The 19,394-nt window shown below is 49.4% G+C and overlaps 1 protein-coding gene across 1 annotated transcript in view; it reads left to right on the top strand.

Moving 5' to 3' along the window:
- LOC142431721 (carboxylesterase 5A-like) overlaps positions 1-19,394 on the top strand; it is an 80,468-nt gene that overhangs the window by 10,606 nt on the left and 50,468 nt on the right. Inside the window, 9 exon segments of the mRNA XM_075536700.1 lie at positions 874-978; positions 2,725-2,829; positions 4,132-4,272; positions 6,175-6,243; positions 9,293-9,440; positions 10,854-11,003; positions 13,195-13,267; positions 13,351-13,516; positions 13,518-13,575. Coding sequence (XP_075392815.1) covers positions 874-978; positions 2,725-2,829; positions 4,132-4,272; positions 6,175-6,243; positions 9,293-9,440; positions 10,854-11,003; positions 13,195-13,267; positions 13,351-13,516; positions 13,518-13,575 — 1,015 coding nt within the window.

Below are 19,394 nucleotides of genomic sequence, written 5' to 3'. Positions count from 1 at the left end.
CCAAGCACAGGCTGTCCTGTAAAAGCCACCTTTCACCCTCACAGCCCTGGGATTGCTTGTCCTGGGAACCTGACCCTAGAAGTAGCCGCAAAGCAGTCAGACTACAGCAAGCCTGGAGTTCTACCCTTTACCCTCAAGTATTGGATCTAATCTCCTCCACACCCGGCTGTACAGCTTGTTTCCCTGCAAATACTTTGCTTCCCTTTTTTATGCTCAACACTGACCTATTCATGTCTTTCATTCAATTATGGAATTACAATAGCAAATGCAACCGAAAACACACACACACAGGCACACACAGTTGGGTGGCAAACTGGTAAGAACAGAAATCCGAGGTACTAGAGAGCGACCCACTGCTGTAAGAGGTCTGCCTTTCCGGGCATCAGTTCGCAGGTGTAAAGAAGAGAATGCAGAGGCTCAGTTAACATCAGAAGTCCATTCTTTGAGGCGGTTAAGCGAGCTTCTGCGTTATAGCACTTGACTTATATGTCGTTATTTTTAGATATTCGAAATGAATAAAGTGAATTACAGTCACCCAGTTCTATAGATCTAGCAATGCCCACCATGTCTCTAGTACTTATTCTTGGCCAAGTATTGTCTGTGAACATGGCTCTTCAGCGTTCATTCTTCCCCGATGCCTCAGGACACCCCTGTGATATGGACTCAAGGACAGGGGGCAAACTGGTACACACAGTAAGCAACTTACCTGACGTTACCCAGCTAGGAAGTGAAGGAGCTAGAACGCACATTGTGGGATGTTTGATTGCCAAGTTCATGAAGGCCCTGGAACCCAGAGAGGTTAATTAAGTTGTCCACAAAAGATGGGCAGTATGAGTGACAGGCATGGTAATTTTTTCTGTGTTCTCTCTCCAGGTTCTGTCTCCCATGGCCAATGGCTTATTCCACAAAGCCATCATGGAGAGTGGGGTGGCCATCATTCCTTACATGAAGGCCTCTGCTAATGAGAGGGACCAGGATGTAGGTATATTGTTAACACGCCCTGGAAGTCAGTCGATTGTCTGTCTCCTTTGCTTCATGTGCTTGGCTTTCCTCATGGACCAGGCCCCGAGATCCCAATGCTGGCACAGAGTGAACCTTGCTTCCCTTTGGGAAGTCTGATTCAACAGGAAATGGGTCCTAGGCAACCCATGGGTCCGATGTGTCCTATGCAACACAGCTGAGGCACAGGGATGTGTGTGTGTGTGTGCGCGTGTTTTACAGTTCCTACACCTGTTCCTTAGTCTTGGTTTGTGATATATAACTCAGTCACCAGGATTCTACATAGGTCATCTAGGGTACCTACTCTACTCCACAGGACATGGATGGTTCTGTAGTATCAGCCAAGAATGATTTTGAGGCTATTTGAAGCTCAGGGGGAAAGAATACTGTGACCAATGGATGTTGGACTTGTCTAAGGGAGGTGGGGAATCTGTTCCTCTGTCCTCTCTCACTTGTCCTATTTTCTACTAGATGGTGGGGACCTCCTCAGTGTGTATTAGGCAACTATACATGCTTGATGAATGAATGAGCTGATTCATTCTCTGTGGACTCTTCAGCCCTGAGTCATGGAGACAACGCCTTAGTATTATTTACTGTAGGAGTGCATTTTCTTCACTATCTTGCAGGGGAAAACCAACCCATACTAACAGCAGAAGCATGGATTTATAAAACGGTGGAAATCTCCTCAATACCCAGGGAATATTGATGATGGTCGCGTTATACATAAAATGACTCTCCATCTGCCACACCCTTATTGAATGCCTACATTTCCCCCAGACCTATGTTATGGTGGGTTGGCAAGTGGAAAAGGCATATCTTCAACTCAACGTGACTATGATCATTTTAATAACAAAGGCGATAACCTGGCATTCACCGACAGGTTTGGGAGGTGGACCTTGAATATCTTACAACTCTATACCGACTGGATGTGCACACGCATTTTGCTAACGAGAGGGTCTCCGGTAGCTTTCTTTGAATTCCCAGAACATCCATGACTCCCAGATGATTAAACACTGTCACTTTCAGGGGACAATTCTACTCATGCGGTTCAATGACAGGGCGAGAAGGTGTTTTATTAGAGGGCTAAGTTGAGAAGAGAGCCCTTGGGGTGATGGGATATTAGAGGACCACGGATTCATGGGAATTGCAATGGTTTAAAGGGACATCCTGCAAGAGGTGGGATGTGAGTCATAAAGAATGCATAGAACTTCTATAGAGAAATAAAGGAGATGCCCAGGACACTCCAGACATGGGGTGGGAAGCTGGGCTTGAGCAGAGCTGACCAGTTGAGAAGCTAATCTAGAGTAATGTCTCAATGGCAATTAAGGAGCTAGCCAGGTTGGTTCCCACTCTCAGGAATTCTCTAGACGTGACTCCCTTTGGCACCCAAGAGTGGACTGCATGGGTCCATAGGGCCTATTTCCAGGGGAGCCAATATCAAAGATATGATATGTCTATGACCCAGGAATCTTGACTCTGTTCTACATTCAGATTGACCATTCCCCACCCTTAGGTCTGATTTGCTAAAGTCAAGCAAGAGACTAAAAATGATGCAATGACAAAGTGTTCGTTCCATCACAGGTGCACAAGGATGGGGAGGGACAGCAGGTTAGACTTCATAGAGGAAGGACGGGGCTGTGGCTGGACTACGGTTTCTCCCCAACTTTCCTTTTTGGGATGCTTTCAGTGCCATGCTCTGTCTGCTCTTTGTTTTCTCTGCAATAGCTGCAGTTCCTCGCAGAGATCTGTGGCTGCAGCAGGAAAGACTCCGTGGGCCTGCTGCGGTGCCTGAGGGCAAAATCCTCCGCGGAGCTGCTGAGCCTGAGTCAGGTGAGGAGGGAAGAAAGCGTTTGAGAGCAGAATTTCTGTTGGGAAAGAGACTTCCCCTCCCATTTATTTCTTGGATCTGGGACTTAAAAAAGATGGGGAGTGGGGAGTCATGGCAATGTCTATTAAAGGCAACGTGGGATATAAAACCCTGACAGGTAATCTAAGGAAGTTGGTGGGGACAAAGCGACACCCAGCAAGATGCAAAGCTACCTCTATGTCATTGAAATCATCTTATTGGGAAGCATAGTCCCCCATGCTTCTGGTAGGTGAAATCAAGACCGAGAGCCAGAGTTCTATTAGGAAGCCTTTGAGCTTGGTCCAACTGAGGACATGCTAAAACCTCAGTTGTCGGAAGGAGGGCTGCGTTGTTGTGTTTTCCTAAGACAGCGAGAGTCCCACCCTTGAGGTTCCCCAGGCAAAGACTAGATGATCACTGGCAAACCTTCAATCAATCACTCGGTGCTCTTTCTTGCCCCTTCTAATCTCAAGAGCCCTTGATGGCCATTGAAAGGGCTAAGCCCATTTCTGTCAGAGTCGGTCATTTGTTAAGCAGTTATTCAGCATATCGTGAGAATCTGCAATGGGCCAGGCATGACACCCAATGCCGGAGTCAATGAAGATGGTATTTGGCTTGATGTATCATGAAAGCTCCCTTGTGTGTTATCCCCACACACACAAAAGAGAACATTTTTAAAAAATTGTCATTAGAGTGAGGTCTTGCTTTCTGAGACTCGGGAGGTATTCAGTCACGCAAAGGACAAAATGCTCTCTGGAAGACATATCAGGAGGATGTTCATACTACATCCTCCCATCCAGGTCACCCCCTGCCCTCCACACTTGGCCCATGGAATTTAGCCAGGGATTCTCAAACTTGAGTGTGCATTCAAATCACAGAGAGGGCTTGTTAAATAATGATAATTCTGGGATGCATCCCTGGAGTTTCTGATTCCATAGGCCTGGAGTAGGGTCTGAGAATTTACCGGTACATTCCCAGTAAGTTCCCAAGGGATACTGATGCTGTTGCCCACCCAGGACCCCTAATCGGAGGATCCCTGCTCTTGGCACTGTTATCTTTGGTAGATGATTGTTATTACCCATTCCGCAAATGAGTAAACAGGCCCAGAGAGTTGCGTGCCCCTGCCCACGTCAGCGGCAGGGCTGTCCAGGCACTGATGGGTTGGCCTGGGGCACCAGTCTCTTTGTTTCCCTTTCCTAGTGAATTTTGGCCACTGCTCGGTGGAGCAGGCTCAGCTTGGCAGCAGTTTGAACAGCTATTGAGTTTTCTTCTCTTCCCAATTTCAGAAAACAAAGTTTTTCACTCGGGTGATCGATGGTCATTTCCTTCTTGAGGAGCCCCAGGATCTATTGATTCAAAAAGCATTTCATCCCATTCCTTCCATCATTGGCGTCAATAATCAGGAATGTGGTTACATGATACCCATGGTAAGAAGCTCGCCAACCTCCCTGCTCTCCAGTGGGCTGTGACAATCTTTCCTCTTGTGGAAAGAGGGTAACTGAGAGTTGGGGGAACATGCAGAGAGTGTCTTACTTGATCCGCATGCAGGTTGATGGTGATAGGAGCCACTGTACTGAAAAGCTGGTGAATTTCATCCACTTGGTTTTTATGAAAGACAGTGCAATTGGTTGTTTCAGATAAAAACAGTTATTACTATGTGTTAGTGTGGGTTGACTAGAGAAACAAATCTAGGGACACCCTTATATGTGTATAAGACAGAGCTTTATATACAAGAGCAATTGAATATTGAGAAAACATTCCAGCCCAGTCCAGATCAAGTCCATAAGGCCGATATTAGCCTGTATGTCTGATACTAATCTATAAATTCCTCTTCTGACTCACACAACATTTGCAATGATGCTTAATGTAGGAAGATCACAGGCCAATGGGTGGAAAGTCTTGTGGATCCAGTGGTGGTGGAAGCAACTCAGTGCTGGTGTGGGTCTCCACATGGCTCCTCCAGCTCCAGGGCTCTGACTCTCTCAGCGTAGCTCCATGTGACTTGTCAACGGAAATGTTTCTCACAGGGAGAGTGCGTATGTCTCCCCTCTAGTAGGCTATTGATCTCCTTAGTGCCTCCAAATGAGGTCATCAAGCTGCAACCTGATTGACTGGCTAAACTCCACCCCTTCACTCTTAATAGTCTCAAGTTGACACCAGATTATGTAACTAGCACATAGGGCAAAGATGAAATTCAGATAGGTTTTGGAAACATCAGTCCTCTAAACTTCCATGTCTGGATTTTCTGACTTCCAAGATTGCTTTCTAAGGTTGTGCACATGGCAAAATTGCTTATTCATGCAAGGCATTTCATTGAGCGTTTACTAGAGTCTCCACACTCTGGTGGAAACTGAGGAGTCCCCAGGACCTAAGACACAAGGTCCTAGCTTTCTGGGAGCTTACATCCTTAAGGGCGGAGATGAAAGGCAAGGTGGGAGCGATGATTTCAGCGAGCAAGAAGTGGAATGAAGGGCATTAGCTAAGACGGAGCACGATTGGCTGGGGAGGACCGTTCTGATGAGGGTTCATTTGAACATGGAGGGAAATGAAAAAAAAAAAAACAACCAAACAGTTGCTACTGAGTTGACCCCTTTTCAGGGGGACCCCATATAGGTCAGAGTAGAACTGTGAGCCAGGGCTTTCAGGGGTTGCCTCTGGGGGCAGCAGTTCACTAAGCTTTATTCCCAAGGCAGTTCCAGGTGGATTAGAACCTCCGACCTTTCAGTGAGCAGCTGAACACAATGACCATTCCCATCACCCAGGGATTCTGAATGCTGAGAAGGAGCCTTGATTTCTTGACCCTAGGGTTTAGGAGGAACCTCTCAGTGGGCATCAGCTTTTCAACTCCCCTGGAAAGATTAGGGGAGTCAATGCTTCATACCATCAAACCTCATTGATTGACACCAGCCTCTGCCTTTTACACGGGTGGGGATAGTTAAGCCAGGGGCTGGGGCGTAACGTTTTCAGGAGTTCTGCGTCCCTCTTTACCACCGTTGGGTCTCTCTGGCCAGCATTCCCACTGCTGCCTTCTCACGGTCTTCTTCGCAAAAGCCTTAAAAGAAAGAGAACAATGATCTCGTAATGTCACCAACTTCTAGCCTTTCCGTGGTCTTGGTTCCAAAGCCAACATGTGGCCTTTCCACAGAGTGGCCATTAGGGCTCCACAGACCACAGATGTCAGCGGACAGCTGCCTTTTGTCAGATGTGAGCGAGACCATTCTGCCGAGGGTGCTCCTGGGCCAGAACATGCCCACCTACCCCCCTGGGAGATGGCCTTGCTTTCTGAACCAGGAGAGCTCACAGAGGCTTCCCTGTTGCTCTCTCCGCAGAAGGAGGTCCCTGAGATCTTCCAGAGCTCCAGCAAGACTCGCATATTCCACGCCATACGTTCCGCCTTGGTGAGTGAGCCTGCATGCGTGCGGTTTCCAGAGATGTGCTCACAGCACTAGCATGCACGAGCTACGTGCCTGGGGCCAGACATTCATTCCTCCTTCATTCATTCAATAGACCTTGACTAAGGACAGGCCCAAGTCGTGTTGGCCATGTTCTAAACCTTAAGAGAGCTATGAACAGTATTGCCCCGTGGCCCCCAAACATGGTCTATACTGATCGGTGGCCCATGAGCTTTACTGGCAGGTTGCTATATTGATCTCTGTAGTCACGTTTCTCTGTGGGCATAGTATACCGGGCGCTGCCCTGGGCCCCACTGAGTGGGTCACGTGAGCTACAGCAGCTGTGCCCCAGGCTCTATCTGCAATCTGAAAAGTCCTGTGTTCCAAAGCACACCTGGGACTGGGGGCTTCACTGTGCACCGAGCACCCGCTGTGCCGGGCACTTGAAAGTCCAGGGCCCATCACGTGTGTATTCATTCATGAAAGAAGCTGGCCGCTGTTCAGTTTCACTCTAGGCATTTCTTCTGTTTTTCTTCCCGTTCTTCCATTTTCCATGAACATGTTCACGTGACCCAGTTACTCATTCAACAGATGTGCAAGTGGTGCTCCCATCAGCCCCAGGGACCCAATGACAAGCAGGCAGTCTGGCCCCTTGTGCTTGAGAGATGGTTGGGTGCTTAGACAGGGTGAAGCCCTTCCGTGCAGTGTTAGATGAGCCAGAGTGGAGGATGTCTAAGCTGGCAGCTCCCCCAGGGAGAAATGTGTCTGGGACTGAGTGCCCTTTGTCTCTTGAAGATGGAGGGGCACGGGTAAGCGGGGCTGAGAGAGCAAGAGGACCAGGAGGAGAGGGATGTGTGCAGGTCAAGTTGGAGGGTGAGCCAAGCAGGGGATGGTCTCACCTATGGACAGAGCAAGCATACATTTCATTTACGGGCCAGCCACCGACAGGGAAGTGATATGAATCAATTTGCAGTTTGCTTAAAATCCAGCCTGCAAGTCCAAAATGGCTGCAAAGAAGCAATCGATCATTAGTTACCCGCTACTTATCTCCTTCACAGGAGTCCTGGTGGCACTGTGGGTCAGGCAGCTGCGGGCTGCTGTCAAGTTGGTCCTGAATGAGGGGAACCCGTGTGGCAGAGTAGAACTTTCCATTGGGGTTTTCTGGGCAGGAAACATCATGGAAGCAGATGGTCAGATCTTTCCTTCTCCACCACCCAAGGGTGGATTCAAACTGTCATCCAAGAACACCTAAGGGCCTTGAGACCTTCCATTGATCCTAAGATGTACCAGTTACCCACAGGATTATAGTCTGTCATCATAGATAAAGTAGACTTTTACAAGTGAGCATTCCTAGATTCGTTGTGTTGAATCCCCCCACAAGGAAGCTCTCTGGGTGCAAAGCAGTTCAGAGTGGAGGCAGGGGTGCCCTGAAGCAGAAGCAAGGGCATTTGCTGTCTCTTGGATGTCTGACCAGGAGAGCCGAGAGATAGTGAAATGGAAGCCGGGCAGTGGGCCCCCGCTGGCTGCTCTGCAGCTGGCTTCCTGGAGGAGGAGGTCGCTGGTCGGGCATTAGGGAAGAGGAACATTTGAACCAGAGGACACAGGTAGAGTGGGTAGCTAGAGGCCAGGCTCAAGTGTGGTTTTATAGGACATGGGTCAGGAGGAAAGGCACGCAGGTTCCCTCTGTGCCTGGTAACATTCCAGAAGCTTCTTTTCACTCTCTGTGTGGTCCTTGGATCCTCCGGAACCCTAAGAGTCTGTACTGAGACTCCCCCACTCCCCACCTTCAGCCTTCTTACCCACACTGGCTCCCACTATCCCTCCTACATCTGCTGGGGTCTCCCTTGCTTGGGGTCTGACTGAAAACCAAATGCTGCTCCCAGATGGCACAGAAACTACCCAGGGAGGGCCTCTGTTGTCGTGGGAGGGGGTGAGGGGCAACAGCATGGCCTACTGGCCCCCAAAGCCACAGATGCCCGCCTGCCTTTTCATGAAGTTTACCCTCCACTCTCCGGCATTTCTGCCTGGCCAAGCAGGGAGAGAGAAAGCTGGGTAGCAGGCTGGTGCCGGGTGGAAGGTGGCACTCAATGTCCTTGAAGGTACCTGAGGGATAGGAGAGGGCAGGAAGGGCTGATGCTTCATGTCTCCCACAATCCTCTGAACACCCACTTTTTATAAATGAGAAAATTTCAGCTCCAAGAAATCCATCACTGAGTCGATCCGGACTCCTCGTGCCCTCTGCGTTTCTGTGTAGAATGGCACTGCGTGGGGTTTTCAATGGTTGTGAGCTTTCAGAACTGGATCACCAGCTCTTTCTTCCAAGGGGCTCTGAGTGGGTTTGAGCTGACCACCTTTTCATTCGGAGCTGAGCGTTTCATGGTTTGCTCCACCCAGGGCTTCCAAATCACGGCCATTGAGTCTATTCGGACTCGCAGTGACCCGATAGGACAGGGCAGAACTATCTCTGTGGGTCTGAGTCTGGAACTCTTTATGGGAATAGAAAGCCTCATCTTTCTTCCCACGATCGGCTGGTGGTTTTGAACCGTTGACCTTATGGTTAAGTATTCCAACCTATTACCACCATGCCACCAGGGCTCACAGAAGACACCAGCTCTATCAGGTTTGTTAGCAAAGAGATGGGGTTGGTGCTGGCACCCAGGAGCAGGGTCAGCTGGGAGGCCTGCATCATTCTAAAGGGCCCCATGCCTCTCAGAACACCCTGCTTCATGGAAGGTTCTGCAGTTGCCAGCTTGACATGGCTACTGAGTTTGAACTTGGCGCCCACAATTCTCCTCAGAGGTGGCTGTGTCTGAGTGGACATGGGCCCAGGGGCCCGGGTTTCAGAGGCAAATACACTCAGGCAGAACCATGGTTTGGACCAAACACTTACCCACTCGAAGCCTCACTGTCATCATTTGTGAAATGGGCCATCTCATCGAAGGTTGCTGGGGAAGTGACAGGAGGCAGGGCACACCAAACCCCCAGCACCACGCCTGCACATGGGGGGCCGGGGGCGGGGCCTGGTTTCTCCAGTAACTGGTGACGGTTTTTACAGCACATCCCCAGGTCACTGTGGGAGGTCCTGACTGACGAATACCTCCATGACAAGCACTCTGCGGCTGAAATTCAAAGCAGCTTCTTGGACTTGCTTGGTGATATGTTCTTTGTGGTCCCCAGCCTGGTCACAGCTCGGTATCACAGAGGTGAGTCTGTGGTGGAACTGGTGGCCACAGGGACCCATGTCCTCTGCTGCCCAGCCTCCTTCCGTAAGAGGGGTCCCGCGTCTGGCACCTTCTCCCTGACCTTGTGACACTGACTTACAGCTCGTCTGGCTTTCTGAGTTGGGGACAGTCTCCCCTTTCTCTTCATCAGAACAGAGCTGAGAGCACCCACCACCCTATCATTCTCAGAGCCCTGGCCCCAGCCCCCAGTTACCCAGTGCTGCTGGAACCAAATGCTGCCTCAGTCCCAGGGGCTGAGAGTTAAGGTCAGCGTGTCAGCCTTGCTGGGTCCTCTGGTGACTTCTCTCTGGCTTCCTTTACTTGAAGGTGGCCCTCACCTGGCCTCTGTCTCCCTGCCTATGTCCCTGCATGCAGCCTGCTCCCGTTATTATTATTTTTATAAATCATTTTATTGGGGGCTCTTACAGCAATAAGCCATCCATCCATCCATCTATCCATCCACCCATCCATCCATCCATTGGGTCAAGTCCATTTGTACATATGATATCATCATCCTTTTAAAAACACTTTCTTTCTACTAGAGCTCTTGGTATCAGCTCCTCCACGCAGTCCCTGTGTTTCTTGTTTCCAGTCCTCTTCCTTCCTAGTGCTCTGAGCTCTGGCCTTGGGGAGAGGCTGCCCTTTTGAGATCAACCTGCTGGTAGCTGTGGGGACATGCACCTCGCTGCTATTACTGCTCCATTTTCTGAACTGTCATTTTGAGCCTCCCTACGCCCTCATTGACATGACAATAGAAGCCCCCTGTTTCCAAACAGGATCCTATTGACAGGAACAGGGGCTAGGACTTCTGCGTCTCTTTGGGAGGGGGGTCCCCAAGATTGACCCGAATCCCCAAGACTTCATTCTCTTCACAGCATCTCAGCTTTCAGGAGTGTGAAGGAATCAAGCAAGAGAAGATGGCTTGTGGAGACACAAACCCAGTTTTCTTTTCTTTCTCCTTTTCTCCGCCTCTTCCTCCTTCAACTTCATCCCATCGCTCACTCACTCACTTCCTATCTTCTCTTTCCAAGAAGATTCATCCAGGATGTGCTGTGAGCCTGGCACCGTTCTAGGATCTATTGGTCTCTGGAAAGCTGAATCAGGGTCCAGGAGAGGAAGTGGTAGGAGGGAGATCTTAACTGAGACAAGAACTGTTTACAGAGTAGAGCTATGTCCCCATCAGGCTGCCGGGCATGAGCTTCCTGTCATGAACCTGGGAGGCTGTGGTGGCAGGACATTGCAGCCACAGATGGGACCGAAAGGGAGAGATTAGCTTGCGTTGGGCGGCCTCTTGCTTCTGAGCTGCCTGGGGTGATCTCTGGGTTGGGATGCAGGGTTACGCCCCCGCTCCACCCTACATACCTCTGACTCGGGCCTTCTCCTGACTTGTGTCAGACGCGGGGGCCCCAGTCTACTGCTACGAGTTCCAGCACCGGCCCCATTGCTTTCGAGACTCGCGGCCAGCTTTCGTCAAAGCCGATCACACGGATGAAGTCCGCTTCGTCTTCGGGGGTGCCTTTCTGGAGGGCGACGTTGGCATGTTTGGTGAGGAGCTGCCCTCGGGGGTCTGCCCATTGCAGGAACTAGGCCTGTGAACTTGTTCCAGCCAGGCGGAGGCCCTGTTGTGAAGTCTCACTTCTCCCCCAGAGACACTGAATCAAGCATCTCCCGGTGGTTCTTACAGAGCTCAGGGTTATAGTGTCGATGCTCCTTCAGCTTGTCTGGTGTGGTGTGTTAGTCTGGGTTGAATAGAGAAACAAGTTCATGAACACTCATGTGTATAAGAAAGAGCTTTATATACGAGAGCAATTGAATTTTGATAAAATATCCCAACCCAGTCCAGATCAAGTCCATAAATCTGATATTAGCCCATGTACCTGATACCAATCTCACAAATCCTCTTCAGAGTCAGGAAACACATGCAATGACACTGAATGCAGGAAGATCTCAGGCCAGTGGGTGGGAAGTCTTGTGGATCCAGTGGCATTGTAAACATCTCAGTGCTGACTGGGGTCTCCAGGACCTTCAACTCCAGGACTCAAGCCACTCGCTACCCTTTCGGTTAGCTACTGGACACGTGGCCACCACCGCACCACCCGCTGAGCTCATGGACATGCTGTGAGATGCTATACGTAAATGTTACTATATTAAGTATTTACTAGTTAGCTCTTTTCTTTCTAAATTTATGGCACCCTCGATGCCAATCAGATGAGACTATTAACAGAAAAAACACAGGAATTATAGACAGGTGAGTCCATTAAAAATAGATGCCGCAAATCCCTAAGGAATGGCCTTTCTACAATGAAGGCCCAGTGTGTTCATGCACTGTGGTTTATTTAATATCTCTTTAGTTCACGCTCATCTTCGAAAAACAGACAGTCATAGAACCACCTCCTACCTTGTCATAAGAACCACATGCCATAATCCCAAGGCCGCACACAGTGAGGGCTTAGTAACTGTTAGTATTATTATTTATTACTCATCGACGATTACTGAGTTTATTATGGACTGACCAGATGGACCCCACAAACTGGAGTTGGGGTGGTGTGTGTGCGTGTGTGTGTGTGCGTGTGTGTGTGTGCGTGTGTGCGCCAAACTCACGACATATGCAGCACGGGCTTAATTTTCTTGGGACCTAGAGAGCTCAAATAAATGGATGAATGAATGAATGAATGAATACATGGGAAATCCACCGCCCCGTAGAGAAGCAGGTAATAGACAGTTTACAAAAAAAGAAAATCGAAGTGGCTCTGAAACAAGAACGTCCACTCGATCCCACTCATCTCAAAAGAATTGCAAACTAAATTCACATCAGCGAGTTTGCCCAGTCTCACCTGAAACAAGGGCGATTCAGAGGAAGAGCCCTGTGGTCCGGCAGCTGTGGGCAGACACTCCCGACAAACTCCATCAGAATCTCAAATGCCTGCTGTCTTGAACCCAGAAATCCCACACCTACTGGTGTGTCTTGTTTTTTTTTTCTTTTTAACAATTGTACTTTCCCATACACAAAATATAGACACATAGAAAGCATTTATTTTACCAGCTTAAGATTGGCACCAACCTAAAGACCCACTAACAGCCTGCTGGAGACCTCTATCTTTACAAATTGATTGGAACTTTCTTTAGGTGGGCATTGCCTTTCTGGCCTTTACATTACAGAACAACAGCTGTAAACAAAGGACAGCTATGTGGGAGAGGATGTGGGACGACCTATCATCGAGCTACAATTTCAGCAAAATATTCTGTCCGGTGTGCACAAAGAGGGGTCATGCACACACTTGTGCCGGTGCTCAGGACACCAGTCACAGGCATCGCCTCCCGAGCTGGTACCCTGGGTATCGAGAGGGAAGAGGTGGGATGGGAGCCTTCCTCACATCACTGCCTTTTGGGGCAGTTTAGGTTTTGTCCCTTGGACAGGTGTTATCTTTTCGAACAAAGAAGCATCAGCATCAAGAGTTTGCAAAAGGAGAGCGAGACAGACTGGAGAAGGGGGGTCACCCCTGGCCCTGAGGAAGCTACAGCCTCACAAGAAGGGTCTGAAAAGATCTGTGTTCAGCCTCCCCCACTCAGAGCCACGATTGCCGTGCAGCCCTTCCTGCCCCAAGCTTCGTCCCTTGGTGCCCAGTGGCCCTGTAGGCTTGTGAGGGGAGGCGTGGAGTGGCTTGTCCAGTGTAAGGCAGCTCGGGCGGCCAGACGATGAGGACCCTTGGTTGACCTTGGCACTTCTCGCCTTCAGAAGGAGCCACCGAGGAGGAAAAACTGCTGAGCAGGAAGATCATGAAATACTGGGCTCACTTCGCTCGGACCGGGTAGGTGAGCTGTTAGGTCTCTCTCCCCCACACCAGTGTTTTTTGAGGGTCAACGTCTCACCCTCTTGGGTCTTCCCTTCCAGGAATCCCAATGGGGAAGGCTTGCCTCTGTGGCCAGCCTACAGTCAGATGGAACAGTACCTGCAGCTGGATGTGAACATCACGGTGGGCGAGAGACTGAAAGAGCGGGCAGTGGAGTTCTGGACGAAGACTGTGCCCCTGACCAAGTCCACTTCCAGGGCGCCCATCTCCTGGGTTTCCTCCCCCCTTGACCTGGCTCTCCCTGTCCTTGCCTTTCTTTTTTGCTGGTTTGCTCCTTGAGAATGAAGTGGTTCTGTCATTTTGGATTTTCTTCTTTCGCAGCCTCTCCTACAATCATGAGCTTCACGCTAAGTTGGGCCGCTTTCCATGGGGATGCTTGTAGAATTTGCTGGTTTAGCCGATGATTTCTGGGCACTAGGATGGGTTATCCTTGGGGAGTTCTTTAGCTATCCCAAACCACACAGTCTGGTGTGGAAAGTCACCACATTTCCTCAATCAATCTGGAGCAGGGTTGGTTCACTAGTTGGCATAATAATCATCTTCTAACTCATTTGAAATAAAATCAGAATATAAAATATGTGTGGGAGACAGACTTTAATTCTGTCCTGGAAACTCTCTCTCCTCCTCTGGAGTCTGAGATGGAGTAGACGTCTGTTAGGAGCCCTCCAACTCAGGTCTGGGGGCTTCCACCGTGAGCCAGGCATCGCCATGAGGGTGAGCGGTGCTGGACTTGAACGCACTGTCATCACTAGCCTGGTGAGAAAAGGGCAGGGGGAGGATGCCGGGGCATTTCTTTGGCAGCAATGGACTCCAAGTGTCATCCAAGGTCAAGAACTCACAAGTCAAATGCCAGGCAGCTATGGGCAGGTCGGTAGGGACCAGGAGGAGAGACTTACCTAATGCCTGTGTGTCTGAGGTGGAGATGAGCTTCTCAGTTGGTATATTTACATGAGGAAACAGTCTCTGGATAAGTAGCATTTGTTTCAGGACAAGATGAATGGAAGTTAGCCAGAAAACAGGTAGGAAGAATGTCCTCCAATCCCTGGCCTGCATCTGGCCTCAAAAATGTTTTGTTTTAAATGGGTGCATAAGCAAATGTGATGAAGAAGGCAGATGGTGGTTGGCTATCAAAAGATATAGTGTCTGGGTCTTAAAGTTAGACAAGTGGCCATCTAGCAAAGAGAACACAAGTCCACATGGAAGAAACACACCAGCCTGTGTGATCATGAGTTGTCGAAAGGATCAGGTAACAGGCATCAGAAGACTCAAAACAAACAAACAAAACATATTGTTGAGGGTGAGGGGGATCAGAGCAGAAACCCAAAACTCATCTGTAGGCAATGGGACAGCCCCTCACAGAAAGGGCACAAAGAAGGGATGAGTCAACAAGCATTCAGTTTAGCAGCGATGAAACACAAGGTTCCTCTGGTTCCTTGAAGCTTCCCCACCCCCCGCTATCATGACCCCAGTCCTGCCTTTCAGTTCAGGCTAGACCGGAGCATGTGCACAGGCACAGCTAAGAGATAAGAGCTCACGACACATGGAATCCAGGCACAGGAATGGGAGCAGTGATACCAGGAAGGTAGGGGGAAGGTGACAAGAAGAGGGAACTGATTGCCATGATTGACACATCACCATCACACACATCCCACCTGGGGGGGGGGGACGAACAGCAGAAACCATGGGTGAAGAGAGACAGCAGGCCGTTGTAAAATGTGAAAATAATAATAATTTATAATTCATTAATGGGTCACGAGGGGGGTGCAGGGAAAAAAGAGGAGCTGATACTAAGGGCTCGAATAGAAAGTAGAGTTTAGAAAATAGTAACAAAAACCTATGTACAACTACGCTTGATATAACTGACGTATGGATTGTTCTAAGAGCTGTAAGAGCCCCCAATAAAGCGATCTTTTAATTAAAAAAAAAGTATTTTGTTTAATACACATGATGTTAACCATGCCTTGGAATTCATTAGCAGTTAATTTTTTAAATGGGGCAATTGAAAACCATATTTTCCGCTTCTTAGAAAAACACAAATGAACAAAACCAAACCTGCCTTCCGCAATAAGGGCAAGAACAAGAAAGTCCAGCAGATGTGGGCGCCTTGAGCCCTCGTTCATTCTTGCGGGCTAACTAGCCACACACCGCCCCCTGCAGCCAGCCCACCCGCTGAGCACAGGGTGCAAATGAGAAGGCTCCCCTTCCTCACGACCCCCTTGAGCAATGGTTCTCTACCGTCCTCATGCCGCGACCCTTTCGTACAGTTCCTTATGTGCCGGCGACCCCCCCAACCATAACATTATTTCTGTTGCTACTTCATCACTGTCATTTAGCTACTGTTATGAAGCGCCATGTAAATATCGGATATGTAGGAGGGATTTTCATTGTTACAAATTGAAAGCATAGTGCTGACAAAAATACTATGCTACACTATCCTGTGAAATATTTCTTTCTAATGACAAATCAATGATATTTCATCTTGAAGCATGTTGTAGCATGGGTAACAGTCTTCACGCCGAGTACTCATAGGTGGGCATATCTGCCTGGAGACAGAGAAGGGGTGTCTCGGTTCCCAAGGCCATCGGAAATATGTGTTTTCCAATGGTCTTAGGTGACCCCTGTGAATGGGTCGTTCAATCTCCAAAGGGGTTGCGACTCACAGGTTGAGAACCGCTGCCCTGGATTCTAGGGGGGTGATCTTCCAGGAATCTGGGAGGATCAAGATCTAGGTTGATGGGAATGGTGGCCCCTCTGAAGCTGTGCCCTTGTGCAGTGCACAGCCCACACAACTGTTCACAGGTGCTCCTAGTTTCTCACGGTTCTCACCATCTGCTTTTACCTCACGCCTGGCTCTCTTCACTCGCTGGCATGACCTCCAGTGTTTGAGTGTGGACCCCTGGCCTCTCCTTTTTCAGAGAGCTGCAGAGAGGTGAAGGGATGTCCAAAATCACCCAGTGAGATGACAAGGGAAAAAAAGTCAGAACCAAGCCATGACACCAAAAATAAAGAAAAGAGGTCTTGACTCTCATGACACCCAGGGAAAGAGTATTCTTGCAGTGCCGCCTGCATCTCTCGGCGGAAGGCCCAAGCCTGAAGGAATGCCTCGGCCTGAGGTGATTGAGGGAGAGGCGATCGGTAACATTTGGGCCACTGCAAGGCTCAGGGAAGAGGGATGAAGCCAGAAGCAAGCAAGCTGGAAATTAACCCCCCTGCAGCGACGACATTGACCCCTGATGAAGCCGATAGCTAGGAGACATCATCCAGATAAGAAATCTGATCAGGTTGAATCACGTGACTCACACCGTTTAGGTCCCAGCATCTTTGGCTGTGGTCCTGATGTTAGCCAGGGCCCTGCTCTGGGGAGCCAGTTAGAGGATGCGCTTTTCTCCTCTTTCCTTCTTCCTTCCCACGCACACTCAGCTTCTGGCTGGTTAAAGTTGGCAGGCAAATGCCACCTGACATCCTGCTTTTTCTCGTTGAACTCAAAATTCTCCACCAGGAGGGTAAGTGGAATAACCACTTGGCAGGTGGGGCTTGTTCACAATTCCAACGTGCTCTTTCAGACACTGTCGAGTCCCCTTGGGTGGGACCCGCAAATCTCTGTTTCCATGCATTCTAATCCACCCCACCCCCCAAGTTCAGAAACAGAGTCTTAATAGAGTGGGGCGTACATCTCTTCCAAGTTTCTAGAGGATTTCCAAAAGCAGGATTGAGTTCCTGCCTGATGGGGCTGTGCCGAGCCCACTTGGATGTTGGTCTGGCCCGGGAGGCTCGGGAGTCAATCCTGTGCTGAGCATAGTCGGAAATAAATGCTTTCATTCTTAGTTGTTCTCTAGGAGCCTGGTAGGAGCAGGTGAGGTGGTCCAAAGGCTGTACCATGTCAACATTAGTCTTTTTATGGTACAAGTTCACACTCCCTTAGTGGTTCCCATCCATGCGCAGACTTCTCAACAAGGAGGGGTCGTTCCATGGTTCACCACGACCTCTGCTTCTTCATCATGCTCAAAATAAAATGGAATCGCTGTCTGGCTTTAAAGAAAAAACATTTTACTATTTTTCTGCAGCAGTTTTGTTTTTTCGCCAACTGTCCAAGCCAAGCCTAGGGGTTACTAGTTGGGGGAGCAATTCGCCTGGTCGGCAGTTCAGGACCACCAGCAGCTTAGAGAGAGAAAGACTGGGCTTGCTACTCCAGGAAGTAGTTGTATTTTCTGTGACCCACAGGGGTCACTACGAGTCAGTATGGACTTCCTAGCAGTGAATTTGAGGAAGTCCAACCCCAAAGTGCCAGCCACCAATCAAATCACTTTCAGCCGTGAGTTTAGTACCGACCAGCAGAGGGCAGCATCTTAACAGGGAAAACAGCTTCTCGCCACTGGAAAGGGGTGGGGCGTGATAGGGATGAAAACTCATTTACCGGTGGACTTGGAATCTATTCTGACTCATAACGACCCGAGGACAGAGGAGAAATGTCATGTGGGTTTCGGAGAATGCCCTCCTTTTGTGGTGGTTGTTGTTAGATGCCATTCGGTCCATAGCACTACAGAATGAAACCCTTCCCAGTCCTGCAGGCACAGCCTCACAGTGGTCCCAGTGCCTGAACCCCCTTGATGCAGCCGTGTCAGTGCATCTCCTTGGAGGGCTTTCTTTCTCGCTGCCTCCCTGCCTGGCCGGGATGATGCCTTTCTCCAGGGACGGGTCGCTCCTGACAACATATCCAAAGTATGAATAACAAAGTCTCACTCTCCTTTCCACTAAGGAGCACGCTGGCTGTACTTCTTCCAAGACAGACTTGTTGGTCCTTTGGGTAGCCTGATATTCTTCTCCAGACCCACACTTCAAATGCATCCATTCTTCTTCTGTCCACCTCACTCAATGTCCAACTGTCACATGCTGATGAGGCCAGTGACAATAGCGGGGCTTGGATCTTCGTCCTCAAAGCCACATCCTTGCGTCTCTACAATTTTCAACAGCAGATTTACCCAATGCAGTTCCCGACAACGTCAATCTCTTCTCCGTTTATCACGATGGGTCCAGTCGTGAGGAAAGTGGTCCTCTTCACACCGTGACCCTTGAGCTTCCTCAGCAAGTGCTTGCAGTCCTCCTCGCCTTCACAAGCAAGGTGGTGTCGCTGCATCGTGCAGGTTGTTAATAAGCCTTCCTGCAATCCTGGTGCCACCTTCTCCTTTAAATCACCCGGCTCCTCCGATGACGCGATCAGCGTCCAGATGGAATCAGGATGGTGAGAGGACACAACCATGACGCACACCTGTCCGGATTTGAGACCGTGCAGCAGTCCCGTGTTCTGTTCGCACAGCTGCCTCTCGATCCACGGGCACGTTTCACAGAAGCACAACCAGGTGTTCTGGCATTCCCCTTCTTCTCAAGGCTCTCCACGCCGTGTTAGGAGCCACAGTTGAAGGCCTTGGAAGCATCAGCAAAACGCAAGTCAACATCTTTCTTGTATTCCATCAAGATCCATCTGACATCAGCTAGATGTCCCTTGTTTCCTGTCCTCTTCTGAATCCACTCCGAATCTCTGGCAGCCCCCGATCAATGTACTTGCTGCCGTCACTGTTGGTTGATCTTCAGCCAAATCTTCCTTGCCTGTGGTATCAGTGACAGTGTGCTTTTATTTGAGGGTTCTGTCGGTAGCCTTTGTTTGGACTGTGGGCAAATATAGATGTGTTCCAGGCAGCTGACCATGCAGCTGTCGTCCTAATACGCTGCCATGGAAGAGCGAGTGCTCCCCGTCCTTCCTCAGCCTGTTGAAGCATTTCCTTTGGTACTCCATCCATTCCTGGGGCCTTGATTTTGACTACTGCTTTCAGGGCAGCTTCAGCTTCTTCCATCAGCACCATTGGTTCGGACTAGTTCTTTTGGGTACAGTGACTCTGAATGCTTTCCATCTTCTTCTCATGTTTCCTGCATCATTCAATGTTTTTCCCATTGGATCTTTCAATATTGCAACTCCAAGCTTGGCTTTTTTCTTGACTTCTTTCCCTCTGAGATAGAGCATCTTCTTCCGTTTGGGCTTTCTAATTCAAGGTCCATATGATATTTTACTTTCACAATATGGTTACTTAAT

This window comes from Tenrec ecaudatus, chromosome 18 (assembly GCF_050624435.1).
Source record: "Tenrec ecaudatus isolate mTenEca1 chromosome 18, mTenEca1.hap1, whole genome shotgun sequence".
Taxonomy (NCBI): Eukaryota; Metazoa; Chordata; class Mammalia; order Afrosoricida; family Tenrecidae; genus Tenrec; species Tenrec ecaudatus.
This window is presented reverse-complemented; position numbering and strand designations above follow the sequence as displayed.